The sequence below is a fragment of the Telmatherina bonti genome (genome assembly GCF_933228915.1).
Source record: "Telmatherina bonti genome assembly, chromosome: 5".
Lineage (NCBI taxonomy): Eukaryota > Metazoa > Chordata > Actinopteri > Atheriniformes > Telmatherinidae > Telmatherina > Telmatherina bonti.
The window spans coordinates 34,490,232-34,514,434 of NC_136623.1; the positions used below are offsets into that span (position 1 = coordinate 34,490,232).

At 43.6% G+C, this 24,203-nt stretch overlaps 1 protein-coding gene across 1 annotated transcript in view; it reads left to right on the forward strand.

Moving 5' to 3' along the window:
- Positions 1-24,203, forward strand: part of vps13b (vacuolar protein sorting 13 homolog B) — a 433,420-nt gene that overhangs the window by 175,931 nt on the left and 233,286 nt on the right. Inside the window, exon 22 of the mRNA XM_079241403.1 lies at positions 9,075-9,208. Within this exon, the coding sequence (XP_079097529.1) occupies positions 9,075-9,208 (134 nt within the window). The remainder of the gene's footprint in view (positions 1-9,074; positions 9,209-24,203) is intronic.

Below are 24,203 nucleotides of genomic sequence, written 5' to 3' on the forward strand. Positions count from 1 at the left end.
GCAAATGTGGAAAATGGTTGTCCCTGAGACATGTAAGGTAAAACGAATGAACACACACATATAAATTCATTAACTCACGTTATTATGCCCCCCTGGTCAACTTCCAACAGCTAATCAGTAAGTTACATGTCGGCAGATGTTTCTTAATCAAGACAACTTGCTGAAGTTCAAACTGAGCATCAAAATGATGAAGAAAAGGAATTTAAATGACTTAAATGTGGCGTGGTTGTTGGTCTGAGTGTTTACTGGGATTTTCACACACGACCATCTGTAGAGTTTACAGAGATGATCTGAAGAAGAGAAAACATCCAGCGAGCAGCAGTTGTCTGGACCAGAATGTCTGGTTGATGTCAGAGGAGACTGGACAGACTGGTTCATTCAAATTAGCACTGGTTCCCACCAAGATCTGCAGAACATCCTCTCTGAACACACAACCCGTCCAGCCTGGAAGCAGATGGTCTCCAGCAGCAGAAGACCACAGCGGGTTCCCTCCTGTCAGTAAGAACAGGAAACTGAGGCTACAATTCACACAGACTCACCAGAACTGGACAATAGAAGATGGAGAAACGTTGCTGGTCTGATGAGTCTCCAGTTCAGCTCCACATCCACATGGTAGGATCAGAATCTGCTGGAAACATCATGACAACATGGATCCATCCTGCCGTCAGGATCAACGCTTCAGGCTGCTGCTGGTGGAACGGTGGGGGGAGGTTTTCTGGTCCCACTTTGCTCTCCTTAGTACCAGTATGACATGGTTTAACCTCCACAGCCTACCTGAGTCCTGCTGCTGACCATGTCCATCCCTTTCTGAGCACAGTGTAGCATCTTCTGATGGAAACTTCCAGCAGGATGACGCACCATGTCACAAAGCTCACATCATCTCCACCATGATGATGAGTTCACTGTCCTCCAACGGCTCCACAGTCACCAGATCTCAGTCCAGCAGAGCAGCTTTGGGACGTGGTGGAACGGGAGATTCTCATCATGATGTGCAGCAACTGTGTGATGCTTCATGTCAACATGGAGGGAAACCAAGCGGTTCTGAAAGGAAAATGGGTCCAACCTGGTTTTAGCAAGGTGGACTTGATACAGTGCATGGTACGATTTTCTTTTGGTTATTAAACATTGATGATTTTTTTAAATATAAAGCTGATCTGAGTGTCACAGAGGAACATTTCTGTGTCTATATTATTAATTCCCCATTGAAATAAATTCCGGTGGTTTGCGACATTAAATGAAAAGAACCAACTTAAACTTTCCTTTTATGGCGCAGCTACAAACTCCAACTTTCTTTGTTTCTCCTCTTTGCTAGATTATAATTTGGCATCTTCCTTAAAAGATGTCATGTTCTTGTTTTAACATGGCTCCAAATAAACGTCCGGATACAAGACAAGGTCGATTTAATTTGCAGGTTTATTGCAGGCATATCGTTTCTCACAGGGCTCGAAGGGGGTTTCTAATCAGCGCAGCCGACTTTTTATTTTTCAGTCTTCAGTCATTTGTTTGGGTAAACAGAGGAGAGATTTGCAGGTTCCCTGCCAACTGGAGTCAACACGCATATGACATGCCATTCACAGGGATGCGTAGGGAATAAACACATAAGACGAGGCAAGCAGCCAACTGGACTGCCACTGGTACTGCTGTTCAACTCACTGTCGAGAAGACATCATGCGCTTCTTAACGGAGTCATAACACTGTTACATCGCTGCCAGTTATTTAGCATAACTATGTAATGTAGCTCTGACATGTAGCGCCTGAATGCTTGCAACTTGGATGCTGCTGCAGTCGTGGACGCTCCTCAAGATTTTCCATGAGTCAGTGAGGGGCTGCAGATTCTGAAAATGTTAGATTTAATCTTTTGATCCATTTTAACTTGATGGAACATGTATGGGATTTGTGTTTTAGTGCACACAGCGCATCGACATCTTCTGGACACATAAAACCATTTTATTTTTAAAAAGTATTCATAAACATGAAAGCAGAGTCAAAAATGTAAAAGAAAAGCAGAATGTTTAACATCCCAGATAGTTTTCATCTTATGTTTATAGTTGCTTCAGATGTTGAGGGAAAAATAGAAGCTTTATTTGACAGTTTATCAGAAAAACTTGAGGTTTTAGAAGACGTTTGGTTGTAATGGGTTAAGTTTCATCCAAATAAAATAGCATTACAATCTGTATCGGTGCTGTTAAACCCTCATTTGAGTGCCTGAGCAACACGGATCTGCAAAAACATCGGATAAAAATACATGTTATTTTAGGAAAATACTTTTTTTATGCGTCTCTCATTTATTAGTGTCCACACACCACTTTCAGCTTTGTTTTGCATTTCACATTGAAAAGAAAAATTACTAATTTAAATGTGCATTTTTAAAAAAAATCATCACAAATAAGTCTTACAAATAACATAATCTCAACGTTTAGTCACAAAAACAGTTGCACAAACAGAAAAAAAAACTGCGTAATCTTTGAAAGTGTGGTTGCATTGAACTTGTTTCAGACAATTTCTAACAATGAATTTACCATGACAAGACACTGTGTGGACGGCTGAAAGCACACACACTTCCTGTACAACTGATACTTGCTCAGAAAATTATCAGCAAATCTTGTGATTTTAGACACACACTGATATAAAAACAACCACCACACATTTGAGGCTGTAGTGGTTTCACACAACGAAGACACAACAAACAAAACATTAAAAAATGGTTTTGTTCTGGAGAAGGAACCATATTGCATGACTGTAAAGTGAGTTTTTCTGTTAAAGGTTCATCATGCGTTGGAGCAGACTGGTAGAAAATAAGAAGTTGCCTTCCAGCTGCATGTGTGTTTGCGGTGCTTTCAGATAAAACAACCTGATGTGCTGCACATGTGAAATATGGAAAAAGAGCTTTGGTTTATTTCCACCGACTTATGAATGGGCATGAGCAAAGGTGTTTCTTTTATTTTGTGGTTATTGATTATTAAAGTTTTCCACTGGATCAACTGACTTTCCCACCAAAGTCACCTGACAGATTCTAAAGAATAAATCCTAACTCAATGAAAAGTTTTTAAGGGGAAATCTTCCCCAGGACCTTCCCCGAGCTGCTGGCTGCTTCCAGCTGGGTAATACCCGAGTACTTTAATGTTGTCAAAGGAATCTCATGTTCTGTTACCACATTCAGCCGAGCTGCAGTCTCCCAGTGATCAAGGGGACTTTCCTGCATGCTTTCTGGAAGGTGCCTGGGAATGTGCAGGCAAATGTACGGAGACACACAGAACCAGATGACTGCAGATCATTTCCAGTGGAAGCTCTGAGGGCGAGGTGATATCATCCTGTGCGACGGATCGAATCTCACAACCAGGATCCACTCTGCTCCAATTTGGCAACAAAATATTTCACCCTTTCTTATTTCCGTCTCTGGGTTTGGTCATTGGGCTTGGTGAACACACATGTAAGAATACATGGCTAACTTTCAGAACCGAGGCTGGGTGAGATGTTTAAAGCTTGTTTTTAGAGCATCACGTTGACTTTGAACGCAGCTCTTGGGAAAAAAAAAGGATTCCAGCTATTCTTGTTCTGCTAAACACAAGATCTGCAGAATGTAGGGCTGATACTCCGTCACGTAAGGAATCAGATTACTGTTTGATCTGGTTCCTCTCTAATAGTGATGTCGTACACCAGATTTACTGGTCAGATTTTACAGTGCGAATATTCTGGCATTTTGACTTCATTTATAAATAAAATTCTTTCTTTCTTTCTTTTTATTCTTTCTTTTCATAAATAAAATGCTGGTCATTTAGCTTTCATAGCAGGTTTGTTTTAGTGTTGCTTAGCAACATCATCACAGAAGTGTTAACAGTCTTTTTTTTTGTGTGATTATCCTTTACAAGAGAAGCTGTGGAAAGGCGGCTTTGAAAACAAGTCATTTCTCCTCAGTTTGAGGTCGAGTTCTGTCTGCCCGCACAATTACGCCACAAATTGGTTCACATAAAACTAGCCTCTAAGTATTTTCTTTATTTGTCCCTAATGAATGTTCTTGTTGGCAGCAACACCGCCGTTCTGATCAAGAGCCTCCCAAGTCCCAAACTTCTCATTGTTCTCTAACATCTACCAGAGTAATGATCTCACTGGCGTTTCTCTTCAGTCCTAAAATTAGCCGCTGGCACTCTGAAAACATCCTTCTTTAGCTGAGAAATATATCCTCATATCTGGCTTTGCTCCCTAAAGGTTGGAAGGAGAGCTGTTGTCTTTGTTCCTGACTGCTTGTGGTCTGTTGATGGGATTACATGTAATTTCTCAGTTTACTGGAGGGACACAAAACAGAAAGACACAAGTGGAAACATTGTCAGTTGTCATGATGTTATTCTGCAGGCAAGGAGACAATATGATGGTGGCAAAGGCTTGAAAAAATTACCTTAAACTGATAACTTGTAGTCGATACAACAGGAGAGAATCGACACAAACATGCAAAGGGAATAGTTAGATAAATAAATTCGGGCAAAACAAGATGGAGAATCCCATTTTCATGGTGAAGATGGATGGCCCAACCGTGACGCTGGAGAGACAAATTGATGCGTTTTGGTTGAATAAACAGCAGAGTGAAACTAATATATACATATGTAAAGGAGAGAGGGAACTGATGAGGGGACGCCAGGCAGAACCGCGCGGTCATACATAACTATAATCCAAACCCAAGTAGCCTGATGGAAGTCAGGCAGGTTTTTATTGGCTGCTGTGTGCTTTTCAGAGGGGGATAATATTTTCATTGTGGAGTTATTTATGTAGTTTAATTTTTCTGGTAAAGTCAATAATTTATCAAGGTAATGATGGTCGGAGTGGGGGAAGAAAACAGAAAAAACGAGGAATAATGAGATGGAAACCCCTGCCGCCTGTAGAAGAATGGCTGCAGCCTGCAGAGGACTCCACTCCTTACATTAGAAAGTCTCTGGCCTTTAGACCCTGATGAGTCTGTGCAACCGTCTCAGTGACGGTCTGCGGGGGAATGGATGTTTCCTCATGATAACGGCATTAGGCCTTGTGGATGTTGGCCGTGCTTTTTGAGGTTTAAGTGAGAGGAGCAGAAGGGGTTGAGTTGTGGTTCATCAGATGAGGCATGGATTAGTGGAGGCTCATGGGGGTTTGGTAACATGGGATACCAGAAGTAAAAGGAGGAAAGTGGAAACTGGCTTTGGATGACTTCACATGGGATGTTTTGAAAGTTCCTGATGTCACGAGGAGAAGACGTGTCATTTTGTTGAAATTCTTCGCATGTTGTGTCATATGTGTATGGTTAGCAGAAGTCGCCTCATATTGTAGATGATTATCTTTGCGTATAAATGTGTATGTTGCTCAGCAAGGTTAGACAATTGAATTTAGAAAAGTATGCATAATCCCGTTTTATTTTCCCATCAGCCAGAGGAATTACGGTGAACTGACTGACCTGGACTTCTCAGGGCACAGAAGATAAGATGAAGCTTTACTTCTGATGTGCAGAAATCTGCCAATAACCAAGTCCAGTCAAAGCCAATCCGCTTTGCCACATCACGGCTTTTCATGTGGCCTTCGACAACGCCGTAACAAATGGAGTAAATGTAAATATTTAAATAAACATTAACTTGCATCCAAAACAAATAGACAGGCGGGTTTTTTAAAGAGCCCCGCTGCTGCCTCTGCACGCAGCTGTAGCAGAATATACAACACTTCAACTCACTGTAAACCATTTATAATAGGGAACATACCGGAAAGATAGCAGGCTGCGTGGGGACGTGCCAAAATCCCTCATTGAAGCTGTTTCACGGCTGAGTTACTCAACCACTCAGGAAAGATGTATGGATGCTTTGCAGTGTTGTTGTGAAGCCTGTTAAATCAGTAGTGCAGAGTTTACTGACAGCGTTTGGATGCTGCAGCCACTCGGTGTGCGTTCATGCGTGCTCAGATTGTGAGAGGCACATTTTGAAATGCCGTGCGGTTTACACGCACCACACCGCACATCCTGACACATTTTACTGCCTTTTTTACTGCGCTGTGGCAGTGTTGTGTTGCACATTGTGATTTTGTTTTTCGCCTTAAAGTCGTAATGCGGCTCCGGTTCCAAGTCGTCACTTGCCTCAAAGCTTTTCACATGCTGGTTGATGTGATGGAGCTGTTAAAGAGATGAATAATCAGCGTCAGAACATGCAAGTGTTTATAAGGGACTGAACTGGCAGCTCCACAAACCAGCTGAATGCTGAGAGCGATGGATGGGAGGAGTGGTGGAGGAGAGAGGGAACGAAACAACAAGGGAAGGGCTGCATGATCAGGGTTTGGCCAATAGCACATTAACCTAATGGCTGAGCGGAGGGTGAAAACGAGGACATGGCTGAGATGGCACAATAACCCCACTTTAAGAGGACTCTTAAGGCTTGTTAGGCTCAGGCAGGTTCAAGAGCTCTGGGCACTGCTGTCACATTTCTATTTAATTTGAATTTAGATCTCTTTCTTATGCCGTGTTCCTCCCCGCATCCCTCTTTCCCTCTGCAGAAATGGCAGGCGCCAAGTCACTCTAACAAGATATGGCAGTTTCACTCCAAATAATGACCCCAGGATTAACAAACAGAGTCCTGGAATGGTATTTAGCTTCATGCGGACTGGTCTTTCATTGTTACTGCCTATGCTGTACTCTCTGATTGGCCTTACAGATCCTCTCCGGGGAAGAAGTTTCACAATCCCACTTTATCCCAAAGTAAAAAAAAAACATTTAAATGGTTATCAAAAATGTCTCTCCCTGGAATCTTCTGGCTCGTGGACCTGCCAGGATTAGTGCTGTAATTGCAAACAAGAATAAATTTGTGGTCTCTCTACAGAAATAATGGGAAGAATAGAAGAAGAATGGCGGGTGTGTAGGGTGAGGTAACTATTGAGACCGAGAGCCAGCTACTGCTGGTTTTAGATGGAAAGACGGTTCAGGGTCGAGGTGTGGAAGCTGAGTTTGATGTTAATAGTTCTACCTGTCCTATCGTTGGCCCAACGTTTCACTCTGTGCCATCAAAAAGATGCATCCTCATGCACATTTGTGTAAGTCCGACGTTGGAGCTGCGCGTCATGAGATTAACAGTTTATATGAGCTTCAGCTGCATGTTCCACGCCGTGCTAGTTTGTATATTCCTGACATATCATTAAAAGTGAATTTAAATGTACTCACACATTGAAATAGTCTCCATGTTGTAGTCATGCAAGGCACTCCTCCCTCTGTGCACTACGTAATAGATTATTTTGGGAAACTGGAGGAACATGGCACAAGTGTGTATGACCAGGATTGATGTTTGTGAACCTCAGAAGGGTGGTCTTTATTTACTTTAAGATTTCATCAGTGATAATTGGAGAGGGTGTGAGTGAGAGTATTTTAGGGTCAGTTTTAGTGGGTTTTTGTTTTTTATGTGTTGTCAGGGAAGTATGTGTGGATATGCAGCATGTTTTTATAGCACTTTCTGGTTTAGTAAGACTGTATTGCTTGAGGTTAGAATGACTGTAGTTGCAAATATGTTGGTAATAATCTTTATTTAAATGAAAATCATGCTCAGTAGATCATAGGCAGTGATGTTAACATGGCTTCAGAGATCGATAGATACTGCATTTAAAGACAATTTAAAGCCTTAACATTTTACATTTAGCTGCATCTACGCCATCTATGTTTATGTGAGAAGCAAAGCCAGTGTAGAAATGATTTCTGCCTAAATTAAGGAAACTGGAAACGTTTCCTAAATTATGTTTAAGGGGAAAACTAGAACACAAACGCAGCTTCGACACAACCTGTCCTTTCAGCCAGTTGAATGTGTGGATATTACAGGCTGACATAGAAATGTAGCTGATGAGTAACTGTGGAGGAGAAGGTAGATCAGTTTGCCTTATGTACAAAATATGCAGTTTAACATTGATTGTAGGCATCATGACAAATACTATTTCTATTTCATAGTCCCCAAGTGCCAAAGGCACCTGGAAGCTGAGCGTGAGAAAACGCTGCGAGAGTCCAGAGGCAGCCGTCTGATTTCCTCCACACGCACACGTGCACAACGTACGCGCATGCACCTGCAATCTTAGTCATTCATTAAACACACACGCATACACAAAACGCAGACTCCAACCACAAGTTTTAGACAGGTTACCACAGCAACAAACAACTATAGTAACTAATCAATTTCCCATTGCCCCAGTAACATGCTGTTATTGCCATGCCAACCATTTGGTGATATTTGGGAGCACGGCGTCCGAGGAGGCACAGTAGAGCTGTGACATCAGCGCTGTTTCATGACAACTGTGGGATAGAGCTGCTGAGCAAGGCAAACCTTTAAATCATGGAATATGTCTTAATGTGTCTTCAGAGAGACCTCCCCGTCTCTAACCTCTCACGGCCTGATGACTTTAACATTCGCAGACCTCAGGTTAACCTGGTAAGCTTCACGTTGTCTCCTCTGTTTTGCTTCTGAACATCCCTGAGTTTCTTCTCCTCTTCCTCCTCCTGTCTGTCCAGCGTTGAACTTCTCCGAGCTCCCGGTGCGCACGCTTACAGTAAAGGTTAATTGTGTGTGTTTGTTGATGTGGCATTTCTGTTGCCATGAGTGTCAGCGCAGACAATCATCCTTCGTCTGGACCACAGCAGGCGCACAAGGACAAATCATGTCTACACTAGTGTGTATGTGTGTGTGTCTGAGCTCTCACAGTTCCCTCTCCCACTGTTGGAGACGAGAAACCTGAGTGCCAACATTACATCAGCTCAATGAAGTGTCAGTTAAACATCATATAACATGATCCTGTACAGCAAATGAAAATAACAGAGAATCTGAAAGAGGGTTAAATAAAGGAAAAACGCAGGACAGTCCATTTCCTCATGTTAATAAATAAAATAGTGATTTTGTTTAAGACTTTACAGGGTGCTACATTACTTCTGTGGTAAAGAGGTTACTTTAGCAGTCAGCTGAATATTTCAACAAATCTGACATCACTACTGGGTGCTGGTTGCTGAAAAAACCGGTCATGACAAGCAGAATGTGATTGACTATGAAAGAAAAGCTGAAAGCCAGGGCTCCCTGCGTCCTTGTAATTTTCTTTCTTTCTTCCAGAGTCACGTCCTCTGTCCATCCCAATGAAGGTGATGCCTGACACCACAGTGGAGGAGTCGTGGAGTAGCTCAGAGGAGCGAATGAAGGAGCTGATCACTCATGGCTGGGATGCCGTTAAACGACTTACTCTACAGGTACCAAAGTAGCTTATCATCACGCTGCGCTCGCTTTGGTTTCCCATCAGTCACTCATCAACCAAATTTTACGGCGTAATCATCTGCTGTGACCAAGTGATCTTTCCTTTCTTGCCAAGCCAGCAGATCACCCTCCTCTCTGCCCTCATCTGCTTCGCTGAAATGTTTATAGCACCCAAACTCCATCATTTGCAGAGACCATCTCCACATCTTCCTGTCCACCTCTTTAACTGTCTTACAGTGCTGAGCTTTAGCTAAACCCTGCACATTCCGGTTGTCTTGGCGTGTCTTACATACATAATGCATTTACAATGTCTCATAACCCTTCGTTGCTGGCTAAGTGGAAATGTTTATCAGTCTGTTTAATACTCTGACTGGAGAGTGAAGTGTCTCCACTGTGCGCCTGCTTCCTTCTTCCTGCCTGGACCAGTTAGCAGAGACCGCATCAAAACCAGTCCCATCTGATGCACATCAGGAAGCGCTGACAGCGCTTATACTGGCATCCCCTTAATGCCAGAGCAGCCTGTTTTTAGTAAATGCACATTTTCATACATCTGTGCAAAGTAATCATGCGAAGTGCATTACTGGATGAGCTTATGGGCGTTCATGTGCACTGTATATTTTTCCTATTTTGGATTGCAATGTTTAGAAATAACACAGCTACACTGTTTTAATTTAGGTCAAAAAGAAAAGGTTGATTCATACTTTGGTCTTAGACCAAAACAAGATAATCTGGGGGGGTTCAGTTCAGATGATGAAACTATTCTATTCTGTTCTACAGTCATTAACCAGACACTTTTCTCGAAAGCAACTTACAGCTGAGAGTGAGAACAACACAAGCAAGAAATCAAACCGTAGAGGTCAGACTGTTGCGAGTCCAGTTGGACACTGGTGTTGTAAAGTAATGCTGGAGGCTCTGTATTGTAACAACATCGGGTATCATAAGAGCTTGTTTAGCCTGGGAAGTCTTTTCAGGTTCTCCATCTATCCATTTTCTTAACTGCTTACTCCAGTTCAGGGAGGCAGGATGCTGGAGTCTATTCCAGCAATTATTAAGCGAGAGGCAGGGTACATCTTGGACAGGTTGCCAGTCCATCACAAGACCAACACAGAGAAACAACCAACCATTCACACTCACTTCTAGGGGTGATTTAGAGGAACTAAATTAACCTAAGACTGCATTCGCATCAGGATAGTCTGCTGGAACTTGGTCCGTCTCTGCTCATTTGTAAGGGGGTCTATCCATGCAGACCAAGATCGCGTTCATGCTGCACTTTGGTCAAATGAGCTAAACCTTTATAATAATATATCCCCATTCCCACCAAAGGTGGCGCTGCCTGAGTCTTTAGCAAAAGAGAGAACAAGAAGAAGAAAACTCCACGTGCAAGTTAAACGTAGAACATGAAACTATGGCTGTTTTTGGTTTTTTTATGTTGTCTTATGCAAGTATACTTCAGAAATACACAGTAACAATGGACACAGTATGAACAACAGACGAGGCAGAGGACTCTTAACGCCATCTTAACCCACAATGCAATGCTACGCAAATGCAGCAAGTGACTTTTTTTTGTAGTTCGCTTCCTGTATTTGGTCCACTTGAAACGAACTAAGACCTTAGTTTGTAGGCGGACCGAGTCCGCTTCTGTGATCTGAATCAGAATTTGTTTGGCACATTCACATTTCCCCAAACAAAGCTGACTTTCCAAGCAAACAGACTAGGATATGAATCAGAAAGGCTGATGTGAATGTGTCCTAACATGCATGTCTTTGAACAGTGGGAAAAAACCGTAGTACCCAGAGAGAAGCTCTGCAACACAACATGTAGACTCCACACAGAAAGGCTAACGTTCGAACGCCCCCCTCGCCAACGCTCGTACCAGCAACCTTCTTGCTGTGAGGCTGCTATGCTAACCGTTTTGCTAGCACTGGTTTTTTAAATTTTTTTCTTTAATCAGAATACTTAGTTACATCTCTTTTTTAATCAGACTTAAACTCATTGACAGATGAATCTGTCCCTGTAAACAACTAATGAGGCAAAAGTCCAGTAGGCGCTGTTGAATCTTAATTGTTTTTATCCAGTGTCACACAAACTGATGTCATTCAGATACGAACACAAGCGTGACACGTGAATTAAAATATTGCTCAACAACCGAGGTTCTGTGTCAGACCATTGAGCTATTTATATTACTTCCACAGAAGTAATTCAACCTTCTAATAGTTTGCTGCACCCCGTCGTTGCCTGCTCTTTCCTCTGTCCCTTTCGGCTGTGACTGTAGGACCACACCACAAACCGTGGCCGTAATTAGGAAACACTTTGTCTTGTTGACATGGGAGTGGAAGCGAACCAAACCGAATAACCTGACAGCTGGTACCCCAAGTCTTGGATATCCCCAAACTTAAACCACTCCATTTATTTAAGTGTGGTGTAAACAGAATACCTAATGGCTCACACTACTGCTGCACATGTGCCCAATTTACCATGTGGGGATTTCTTTCCATCTTTTTCTGAAAGAAAAGGAACTAGAGGGAAGGAGTTGGGTTCCTCAGATACAACGTAACAAAAGTATTTATTATTTTGCGGCTGCTCTGACTACTTTAAGCTGTATAAACCGAATAGGAACATGTGATAGTTAGCAATTGTGTAAACTGTTAAAAAATATCTAATAATTCTGGTCTGAAATGTGGTTATGATCCAAGAGACTCGCAGGGAGGACAGAGACGTCTTGCATTAATTCTGGACTGTGCTCGTTGTACAGAAATAAGGTACAATATACAGATAAATGAATAAATGGAAACATAAAAATACAGTTTTCACCTCCACCAGCATTATGACCCACCAATAATAGACCAAAAGGAACAGAATATGTTATATATTATATATTTCGATCAGACATATTGTTAGCTGTTGGCTGCTTTTTCCCTTATCATTCTCCAAGAAATCTGGAGAAGCTGTTCTGTCCGACCATTATATACATTTCATTACACCCTCAGCTTTTAGTTGAAAATAGCTTGTGTAATGTTTCAGCCGTATCCAGCTCAAAGTATAAAACCAGAGAAGCAGCTGGAAGAAGTTGAACACGGTTTGATTCTGTTTGTAGTTTTATGCTCTAAAATGACTTTTCACTACACTTGTCTTTTTCAATGCCAGATGTAGCGTAGATTCCTGCTGATGTCCTGTCATGTGTAGCTAAGATTATCATCTGAATCCATGAGTATCACATTCTGTGTGTGACTGAATACACAAACCAAATCCAGAAACGACTGAACCGTTGTTCCGCTATGACTTCAGATACAACACATTCCTATCCATCTCCGTTTATAAGGCTCTCCTCTCCTGTTACCTCGGCTGGAATGATGGAAGATGCAGTGAAATGAATATGTCCGAAACATAATTGACATTTATTTAAGATCTTTTCCCAGTTTAACCCTTTGAGTCCTGTACCTATTTTTTAGGCGTCTGCTCTGAAATTGCATGTGTGCAAGCACAAGGTCTATTTGAATACTTATTGAGTCGTAGTAAAGGGAATACTTTTATAGATATTGGTTTATGTATCACTAGTGAAGAATAAACAAAGATGGGACAAATGAGAAAAGTTTTAAATTAGTCCTAAAAAAACAGAACAATCTTTGCGTTTGAATATCTCTTTGAAATGAAAAAACTTTTGCTCTAAAATTTACATTAAATAATATTAGAAAATGTGAAAAGTATCTGCAGCCCTGACAAAGTGAAGTTGAGGAGTGGTCTCCACTGTAGCCATTTTGAGTCTAACCACAGTCTCAGTTGGGGGTGATCAGGTTTTAAAGGGCCAAATGTTGTCAAAGTACACTTGAATCTTGGTACTTTTTTAAAATGATAAATATTCAGAATGTTTAATATAGTTGGTGTTTTTTGCCATTGCAGGAGTTGGTCTGTAAATGTTCTGTTTGTTGTCCAACATGTTGGTTTTATTTTTCTAACATCATCCACTGCAGTGGTTCCCAGTCTGTCTTCTCTGATGACCAACTCAATGCAAGTACCAAAAAGCTGTGGATCCCCCCACCCCCCACTTCCCTCTGCTTTATTCAGATACCACACTTGTCTTATGCCAAACCTGTCCAATCCAGTCCAGTCCTGTCCAGTCCAATCCAGTTTTGTCCTGTCCAGTTCTGTCCAGTCCAGTCCAGTCTAATCCTGTCCAGTCCAGTCCAGTCTTGTTCAGTCCAGTCCAATCCTGTCCAGTTCAGTCCTGTTGTGTCCTGTCCTGTCCAGTCCAGTCCAATCCTGTCCAGTTTAGTATAGTCTAATCCTGTCCAATTCAATCCTGTCCTGTCCTGTCCAGTCCAGTCTAATCCTGTCTTGTCCAGTCCAGTCCAATCCTGTCCAGTTCAGTCCTGTTGTGTCCTGTCCTGTCCAGTCCAGTCTAATCCTGTCCAGTCCAGTCCAGTCTAATCCTGTCCTGTAAAGTCCAGTCTAATCCTGTCCTGTCCAGTCCAGTCCAATCCTGTCCAGTTTAGTATAGTCTAATCCTGTCCAATTCAATCCAGTCCAGTCCAGTCCAGTCTAATCCTGTCTTGTCCAGTCCAGTCCAATCCTGTCCAGTTCAGTCCTGTTGTGTCCTGTCCAGTCCAGTCCAGTCTAATCCTGTCCTGTCCAGTCCAGTCCAGTCCAATCCTGTCCAGTTTAGTATAGTCTAATCCTGTCCAATTCAATCCAGTCCAGTCCAGTCCAGTCCAGTCTAATCCTGTCTTGTCCAGTCCAGTCCAATCCTGTCCAGTTCAGTCCTGTTGTGTCCTGTCCAGTCCAGTCCAGTCTAATCCTGTCCTGTCCAGTCCAGTCCAATCCTGTCCAGTTTAGTATAGTCTAATCCTGTCCAATTCAATCCAGTCCTGTCCAGTTCAGTCTGTGTAGTCCAGTCCAATCTAATCCAGTCCAGTCCAGTTCAGTCTGTGTAGTCCAGTCCAATCTAATCCAGTCCAGTCGTGTCCTGTCTGTCTAATCTTTTTACTCAAAAGCACTTTATCCTGTTATTTTTTATTACAGTATTCAAACATTAATTATGGTTGTTCATTTTTATGTTGTTTATTACGCACCTTAATGTTTTATGTAACTAGATGTAGATGTTAAAAGGAGAACAAGAAGAGTTTACTTTTTTTTGATAAATACTTTTAAATGAAAAATTGATATGTTTTAGATGCCTATTTGAAATCTTTACTGAAAAGGCTGATTTTAATATTTTAATAAATCTTGTACATAAAGAGCAGCTGATTTTAATTATTAAGACATGAAACGTAGATCCAGTAAAATGATGTTAAGCTTGTAACAGCGTTCAGTGTTTAAAATGGTCTGACAGTTTTCTTACCTTTTAATTTCTGATAAAGAAAAACCACAGTTGCCCCAGTATCATCATACATATGATATTGTTAGTTTCTTGACATACACACCCCCATAGATATGAAATACTCCACTAGCGTAGCGCCACCAGCTAACTGACCTCACTAAACCACACACAGCATGGACAGAAACCGATTGGCTGCCGTCCACTAAGCAGCTTTTTTTAAATTACAAATATATGCATTAGAATATCATATTGCAGATTATAAACATCTATATTTATTTGTTTTGAGATCTGGGTTAACAAATATGTGTAGACTGGCTACAAAGGCGGCGTTTCCATGGATACACCTGAACTCATATATCTGTGGACATGGTCTTCAGTTAAACATTCAGGTTGTGTATAGTCAGAACCTTGCAGGCCTCCCGTGCTCTTTAGGGACCCCTTTGGAGGAGTTGGGGACCCCAGACTGAGAACCACTTATCTACTAGACAGACCATAGATGGGAATGCAGTGAGGGGTTTCGTCTTGGTCCTCCAAGCTTTTGTTGGACGTTGGTGGAGTTTTGCTTCTCAGCAGGACTGGAAGAGGTGCAACTGTCACTTTGGCCTGACTGGACCATTGTCAAATGACCTCTCCAACAAAGCCATGGTCTTCAGGCCCCCACTTTACTTCCTTATCATGCTAAAGCTAATGAATGTCCACCTCCAGAGCTCTTGGGCCAATGTCCTGCAGGTTTCAGATGTTTCACTGCTTAAACATTTCTGACTCAGATGAAATGGTTCTCCAACAGCTTGTTGTCGAGTTCTGCAAAAGCCTTTTATAACCCGTTGGTTCTAGGCAGGTGTGTTGCAGCAGGGAAACATCTAAAACCTGCAGGACTGGTCTGGGAAGTCTAGAGCTGTGGATCCTGCTCAAGCTTTCTGAGCCGGGAGTAGATTATCCACCGGACTCCTCCTCACCTTCTGTTTTCTTTTTATCTGGTCTTTGTTCTGTCCCACACAGGACTGGTTTTCTGTCTACCACAGCTCACCTTTTCCCCTTTTCATGTTGTCATCTCATGCTCCACCCTTTTCTCCCTAAGGACGCCCGTAGTTCCCCTGTGCCCTGATCATAATCACAAGTGACCAGGATGCTGATTCTATTTCAGGAATTTTGAAATAATTCCTTCTATTTAACACATGAATGTGTTCAGCGCTGGCAAAGGAGTACGTTGCTACCAAAACTGAAATGGGATCTGCTGAAACAGAGAGGCCGTTGCCATGGAAAAATGAAGTAACACTGCTCCCTGCAGCTGCCACGCATTAATGAGGAGGATATTTTTTTGAGGGAGTGGGGGGAAAAAAAAGAGGAGAAAGAGCAGTGGGGTTGAAAAGGTAAAGTGATGGAAAGGAGAGAGGGGTTAGGAAGCAAGGAAGAATTAAGGAAAAATGGGCAGAAAATGAGTTTGAAGGAAGAGAGAAAGTGAGAAAGCCCGCTGCACGTTTGGTGTGGCTCAGATGGAGCCAGCCAGATGGTTTCCATGAAGAGGGTCTGACCCGCTGCTGGAGTGCCTTGCACAGGCACATTACTTCATCCCCTGCCCTCTCCCCCCATCCTATCATCCCTCTATTCAACATCTCCTCTCTACTGTCTATCAGAGCCCACTATTTCCAAATCTCTTGCAATTAACTCTAATTTTTGACTGTTTAAGGGAATAAATTATTTTGGGATTTTGACTAAAATCATCTGTGAAACACAGCCGTTATCTTACAACATGTGAAGCGTTAGCCATCTCAGATGTCTTTGCTTGCATGTACATATAAAGAATGAACAGGTGGGGTCAACTCGCTGGAATATTAATTGTAATAAAAAGAGAGGATCACCATCAGGAATAAAACCTACACCCATTCTCAGCTGCATTCCCTCAGAAGGCTGAAAACAATCCCGAGCCGCATTGTGGTGATAAAATGACTGGAATAGAGTATCTCCAACACCACAAGTCTTCCTGAATGCTGCATACTTTACCAGATCTGCTCCAAGAACAGACTAGCAGGGAAACCCCTGATGCCAGTCTGGAGAGAAGACGGCCTACAGTAGCTCTTCTGTGCAGACTTTCACCTGGCAGAGGATCGACTGTGACGCAAATAACTGAAAACCTTAATTCAGCTTTTGATTTAAAAAGATATGTGTTAAGGACACATGACAACTTGTTGTGTATGAAGCTAAAGATAGACCTGTGGGGGCGACGTGGTGCTTCAGCATTGGTCCTAAAATGTTCCTTTTCATTCATCTGATGACATCTAAACTTGCATAATTCATATCTGAATGAGCATCCTGGTTTTTGCTTCATAAATGACAGATTTCTTACGGTATTTTACATGAAAATATTTACATTTTTCTGTTAATATTTCATTATTCTGAACAACATGGAGTCATATTGACAAAGTGACTGATAGGTTGCATATTTTACACTGCAAACTATTTCAGTTTGGTATATTCTGACCTTTTCAGGGGTATCATGAGAATAAAGTAAAGATGACTTACCTCTGCTTGACTTGCTGCAGTCAAATCAATAAAAGATATTTTTTATTATTTGTTTATGTTGGGGAGCTAGAAGGATGTGAAAGTGGCGCCTTGTCTTGGCTCTTCCCCCTCTGGTTTTGCTCCTTGCGTCTTCCAAGGCTTTTTGGGTTTTTTTTAAAGAAATGAACAACTCCATTTGGGTCAGAACGTTTGGATTGGTCAGAGTTTTTACAGATTTACAGTAAACTGAGGGGTCTAACTATATTTCTTATTGTTCATGATTACACAAAGTATAGACTACTATCAGGATGAGGAACCACTTCACCCAGAGTAAAACGTCTCTGATCAACATTACCTACTGTAGCTTTAATAGAGAAGGATCAGTGCTAGAAATCCTCCTATGAATTCTACTAATATCCTGGCACGGATGGAAACTGGATAAAAATACAAGGAAACTAACTATAAAGGAAGAATGAGCAGAATCTCTTCTGATTAGACGCTCTACATCTCTGGCATGCCCTGATCTTCATGAAAAGCCCATGATGTAACAGTAGATGTGTCTTGAATTGTTTGTCATGTGAGAACACAGAGTTTGTGGATTTATGTCTGCACACATACACATGGTGATGGGTGTGTTGATGTGCATGTGTGGCCACAATCCCATTCCATCATTTGCCGCTGTGTCAATACACCGATGACCTCACAGCCATTATAGAAGCACATGTGACCTCTCAGCAGGCTGCACTGGAAAAGTGCTCACCGAGCCTCTTTTGTTTCTGTAACCTCTGGAATCTCAGAGGCCTGAATACCTGGAACATCTAGATTTAATAAAATGAAAATGAATAAAATCTCATCCACCTCAGAATCGCCACAGACTGAACTGATGCTTGATGTTTTTCTCAGAAAATGATATTTCCGTGTTTTCTCATGGATCTGGGAGGGTTTGTTTGGAGTCACTTTGCTGAAGTGTTCAGCCTTTTGTCTTTGGGAGCAAAAGGAAACGGTGCCAAAAATAGGTTAAAACAGATCAGTTGGGGTTTAAAACAGCCCAGTTTAGCCTACTTCATTTGGTCACACTACATAAATCAGTAGTGGTGAAAATTTGCCAGAGTTAGCCCATAAAACCTTTATGCATCTGCAGTCCATCACCATCTGATCCAATTTGGCCTGTATTACATACTGCATAACATAATCACAGCCACCTTTACTCTCTTCAGCAGGCCTGAGGCGAAGTTGTCTGGCCACACCACTACTGTACATAAACCAAGCCAAGCCTATTTCTCACATCTGGCCAAACATTAGTCCAGCCGGCTTCGTGTGTCACAGAATTAGTCTTAGCTCTCAGCTATACCTGGAGTCTTGCATAACCTCCAACCTAACTTTAAGCCCTGTCAATTCCAATCACTTTACCTCATTCCCAGTTAACAGGCTGTCTCTTTCACCGCTGAGATCTCCTCCTATAAATCCTTGTCCCTGCTCAGCTATCACAGCAGAGTACTTCCAGTTGTTACCACTCTCTCCCAGCGCATTCTCAGCTTTAGTTTGGTGTGATCACCCCATTAGACCCAGTCTGTGTTGGCTCACCAAGGTGGGGCGGTGTAGGGGGGATTGTTTAGGATAGACGGTGGGAGTAGGCGATGCAGGCCCGGCCAGCCGCGCTCCTAAGGCCACTGTTGGATCAATAAACGCAGCGATCAAAGTTGCAATTAACCCACCGCGCTAACACAAACAGCCGGGCCAGCAGAAACAAACAAAGCCTTCATGTCACCTAAAGCGTTTATTTTTGCAGATTTCCACCTCAGCCAGGGAGACCTCCAGAGCTTGTCAGCTTCTGTAAGCAGTGTTAGGAGAGAGGAATGCAGGGCCACAGGGATGGCGGGCTGCCTGGCTACGCCGCTGCGCCAGGCCACGAGCTTATTGCTTGTGGTGGCATGTGGGTGAGACCAAGCCTATCTGTTGTCAGGATGCATCAAGCTCAAGTGATTTTCTCATGGACATCAGGGTAGAGAGCTGCTTTCTAGGATTGTTGCCAAGTCCTTGTGTGCATGTGTGCACCGCAACACACATCTGCACGGTGTCATCTTCAGGTAGGAACATTAATCACGCTGACTTCCAGGGAGACACTGTTTACGCTGTTACCCTCTTCCAAATGTGTTTTTGGACAGAGCAGAAAATCCAGGAAGATATGAAAAAGAGAGGGGAGCACGAGGTTAACAGTGGGTGGGTGGAGGGAGGGGGCTGCTTTGTGGACCTTCTGTTCATCCCGCCGGCCACTTAGGAAACACAGTGTCCTGTCTGGTGCAGGCACAGGAAGATTACATTTGGAGAGGTATCAGGTTTTTAAAACAAAGGGATGTGTTTTCCGTTTGCTGCCGATCCCTCCGCTGAGGCTTTTCAGCTCCAGAGCTGCAAATGTTTTCACTGGGGATGCTGAGAGGGTGTTTCTAATTTCCTATCCTCTATCTCTGGGTGATTTCCTGTGTGTCATAGCTTGCTTATTGTGCGCAGAGAGAATGAGAGAAAAACGAGTGCACACATGCTACGTGTGCCTGAATGTGTCCGTTGATGCACAGGCCTGTGTGTGCTTCCCCAGTTGTGGGGTCTCTCTACAGAGGGCTGATCTTGACCTGCAGAGTTCATGCACCGCGAAGGTCTGCGGAGAGCTGGGACATCCAAGTTTCTCTTCCCCGCTGTGAAAGGAAAACAATAAGCCTAAGAGCGGATATGTCCACAGCGCCACAGGACAAATGTCACACGTGTACTTCACCGCCTGGGTCAAGTTAGATGCCAGAGACATTAATTCCATGTAGTGCTGTCAGTGCTGTGCAGTAAGACATCTGTGCAGCTGAAAATACTGCTGGATGCACGTTTAAACAGAGTTTGACCTTCTGCTTGCAGAGTGAGAGTTGTCCATTCGTCGTGTCTTTCTGCTTTTCTTCCTGTCAGCTGACGTCTGCAACATCTGATCATAATACTAACAATCAATATCTACTGTCCTGCTGAATGGCTCTGCAGAGTATTACAGACTGTCCTCAATCTGACTGACTGCTCTGTCATTTACTGGCGAGGCCCGGCCGATCCTGAGAGCCTCCTGTGGTTATATAGGCCGTTTCCACATGGCTTCAGCCTTTTAAAGCCTAAGTGTGTTTGGCCCTCGGTTTCCTCTCTATTAGAACCTGCTCTGCTGGAACCAGATAAACCATCCCCGCTAAACCTCTAAGGAGAAATACGACGCAGGACAGATCATAGACTCCAAATGCTTCTCAGAAGAGAGCATGTATGGGATGCTTTTTGGGTATTGAGCCTTAAGATCTGACACAGGGCTGACACATGTGGTCATATTCTGAACGCTGTCTGATGCTGCAGAGAAGTGATCAGGAATAAAACAGCAACAAATAGAGGAAAGTCTGATTCCACACTGGGAGGGAAGAAGTGAACAGAGACATAAAAATAAAAAATAAAAAAGAACAGAAAAGGACATGTAGTTTAATCAAAGATCCCTCCAAATGTTTGTTTCAAACTTCATGGTTGCGGCCTGTTTGCTAGTTTAGCTTCCTGACGGGACTCCAGCCTGTGTGTAAGTATGGTGATGTGTGAGCGGGTGCGTCTTCATATCCAGGCGTAAGAAAAAGGCCTTCATGCCTGAGATTATTCAGGTTTAGTTTGAAACACCTCTGGCACTGGTCTTATTGTGTTCATCAGTGTGGATCCTGAGGTTTATACAGTTTATGCCCCTAACGGTGCAACTTACTATAAATTCTTCTCGTCTTGTCTCTTGTTTGCTGAGTAGGGGTGAAAATTTCACTGACAAAAAGCAAATCACCTCTTAAATTAGAAATTATGCTTAAAAAGGGGGAAAAAACAAGTTTTTCACATAATTGCATCATGAGGGTTTCACAGTAGAATAATACAATAGTTTTTTTTTTCCTTTTGTATTTCATTTTATTTTTAATTTATTCTGCTTTTATCATGTTTTTGTCCGTGTGCACTGCTGGAGCTGACAGGACCGCTGTCTCTTGTTCTGATGATGTGATTTGTGACGTGGGTGCGGGTGAGCAACTGATGAATTGTCCTCTTGGGATCAGTGAAGTTGTCTGTAAGAAAGACAAGTGGTCGGACTAGGAGGTGAAATGTTTTCATCCAGGAGCTGCTGGCAGGAACCTTCTGTCTGCTGCTTCTGCCTGAACACACTCTGCTGTTTCTGTTGTGTAGAGCAGGGATCCCCAATCCTGGTCCTGGAGGTTTTCAGTGTGTGCCAGAACCAGTTATCCCCAGTACAGAACCAGAACCAGAGTTATCCCCAGCACAGAACCGGAACCAGAGTTATCCCCAGCACAGAACCAGAACCAGAGTTATCCCCAGTACAGAACCAGAACCAGAGTTATCCCCAGCACAGAACCAGAACCAGAGTTATCCCCAGTACAGAACCAGAACCAGAGTTATCCCCAGTACAGAACCAGAACCAGACTTATCCCCAGTACAGAACCAGAACCAGACTTATCCCCAGCACAGAACCAGAACCAGACTTATCCCCAGTACAGAACCAGAACCTGAGTTATCCCCAGTACAGAACCAGAACCAGAGTTATCCCCAGCACAGAACCAGAACCAGAGTTATCCCCAGTACAGAACCAGAACCTGAGTTATCCCCAGTACAGAACCAGAACCAGAGTTATCCCCAGCACAGAACCAGAACCAGAGTTATCCCCAGTACAGAACCAGAACCAGAGTTATCCCCAGCACAGAACCAGAACCAGAGTTATCCCCAGCACAGAACCAGAACCAGAGTTATCCCCAGTACAGAACCAGAACCAGACTTATCCCCAGTACAGAACCAGAACCTGAGTTATCCCCAGTACAGAACCAGAACCAGACTTATCCCCAGTACAGAACCAGAACCAGACTTATCCCCAGCACAGAACCAGAACCAGACTTATCCCCAGTACAGAACCAGAACCTGAGTTAGCCCCAGTACAGAACCAGAACCAGAGTTATCCCCAGCACAGAACCAGAACCTGAGTTAGCCCCAGTACAGAACCAGAACCAGAGTTATCCCCAGTACAGAACCAGAACCTGAGTTATCCCCAGCACAGAACCAGAACCTGAGTTATCCCCAGTACAGAACCAGAACCTGAGTTATCCCCAGCACAGAACCAGAACCAGAGTTATCCCCAGTACAGAACCAGAACCAGAGTTATCCCCAGTACAGAACCAGAACCAGAGTTATCCCCAGCACAGAACCAGAACCAGAGTTATCCCCAGTACAGAACCAGAACCAGAGTTATCCCCAGCACAGAACCAGAACCTGAGTTAGCCCCAGTACAGAACCAGAACCAGAGTTATCCCCAGTACAGAACCAGAACCAGAGTAATCCCCAGCACAGAACCAGAACCAGAGTAATCCCCAGCACAGAACCAGAACCTGAGTTATCCCCAGTACAGAACCAGAACCAGAGTTATCCCCAGCACAGAACCAGAACCAGAGTTATCCCCAGTACAGAACCAGAACCTGAGTTATCCCCAGCACAGAACCAGAACCTGAGTTATCCCCAGCACAGAACCAGAACCTGAGTTATCCCCAGTACAGAACCAGAACCAGAGTTATCCCCAGCACAGAACCAGAACCTGAGTTATCCCCAGCACACAACCAGAACCAGAGTTATCCCCAGTACAGAACCAGAACCAGAGTTATCCCCAGCATAGAACCAGAACCAGACTTATCCCCAGCACAGAACCAGAACCTGAGTTATCCCCAGTACAGAACCAGAACCAGAGTTATCCCCAGCACAGAACCAGAACCTGAGTTATCCCCAGTACAGAACCAGAACCAGAGTTATCCCCAGCACAGAACCAGAACCAGAGTTATTCCCAGTACAGAACCAGAACCAGAGTTATCCCCAGCACAGAACCAGAACCAGAGTTATCCCCAGTACAGAACCAGAACCAGAGTTATCCCCAGCACAGAACCAGAACCAGAGTTATCCCCAGTACAGAACCAGAACCTGAGTTAGCCCCAGTACAGAACCAGAACCAGAGTTATCCCCAGTACAGAACCAGAACCAGAGTTATCCCCAGCACAGAACCAGAACCAGAGTTATCCCCAGTACAGAACCAGAACCTGAGTTAGCCCCAGTACAGAACCAGAACCAGAGTTATCCCCAGTACAGAACCAGAACCAGAGTTATCCCCAGCACAGAACCAGAACCTGAGTTATCCCCAGTACAGAACCAGAACCTGAGTTAGCCCCAGTACAGAACCAGAACCAGAGTTATCCCCAGCACAGAACCAGAACCAGAGTTAGCCCCAGTACAGAACCAGAACCAGAGTTATCCCCAGTACAGAACCAGAACCAGAGTTATCCCCAGCACAGAACCAGAACCAGAGTTATCCCCAGTACAGAACCAGAACCAGAGTTATCCCCAGCACAGAACCAGAACCAGAGTTATCCCCAGCACAGAACCAGAACCTGAGTTATCCCCAGTACAGAACCAGAACCAGAGTTATCCCCAGTACAGAACCAGAACCTGAGTTATCCCCAGTACAGAACCAGAACCTGAGTTATCCCCAGTACAGAACCAGAACCTGAGTTATCCCCAGTACAGAACCAGAACCTGAGTTATCCCCAGTACAGAACCAGAACCTGAGTTATCCCCAGTACAGAACCAGAACCTGAGTTATCCCCAGTACACAACCAGAACCAGAGTTATCCCCAGCACAGAACCAGAACCTGAGTTAGCCCCAGTACAGAACCAGAACCAGAGTTATCCCCAGCACAGAACCAGAACCTGAGTTAGCCCCAGTACAGAACCAGAACCAGAGTTATCCCCAGCACAGAACCAGAACCTGAGTTATCCCCAGTACAGAACCAGAACCAGAGTTATCCCCAGCACAGAACCAGAACCAGAGTTATTCCCAGTACAGAACCAGAACCAGAGTTATCCCCAGCACAGAACCAGAACCAGAGTTATCCCCAGCACAGAACCAGAACCAGAGTTATCCCCAGTACAGAACCAGAACCAGAGTTATCCCCAGCACAGAACCAGAACCTGAGTTATCCCCAGTACAGAACCAGAACCAGAGTTATCCCCAGCACAGAACCAGAACCTGAGTTATCCCCAGTACAGAACCAGAACCAGAGTTATCCCCAGCACAGAACCAGAACCTGAGTTATCCCCAGTAC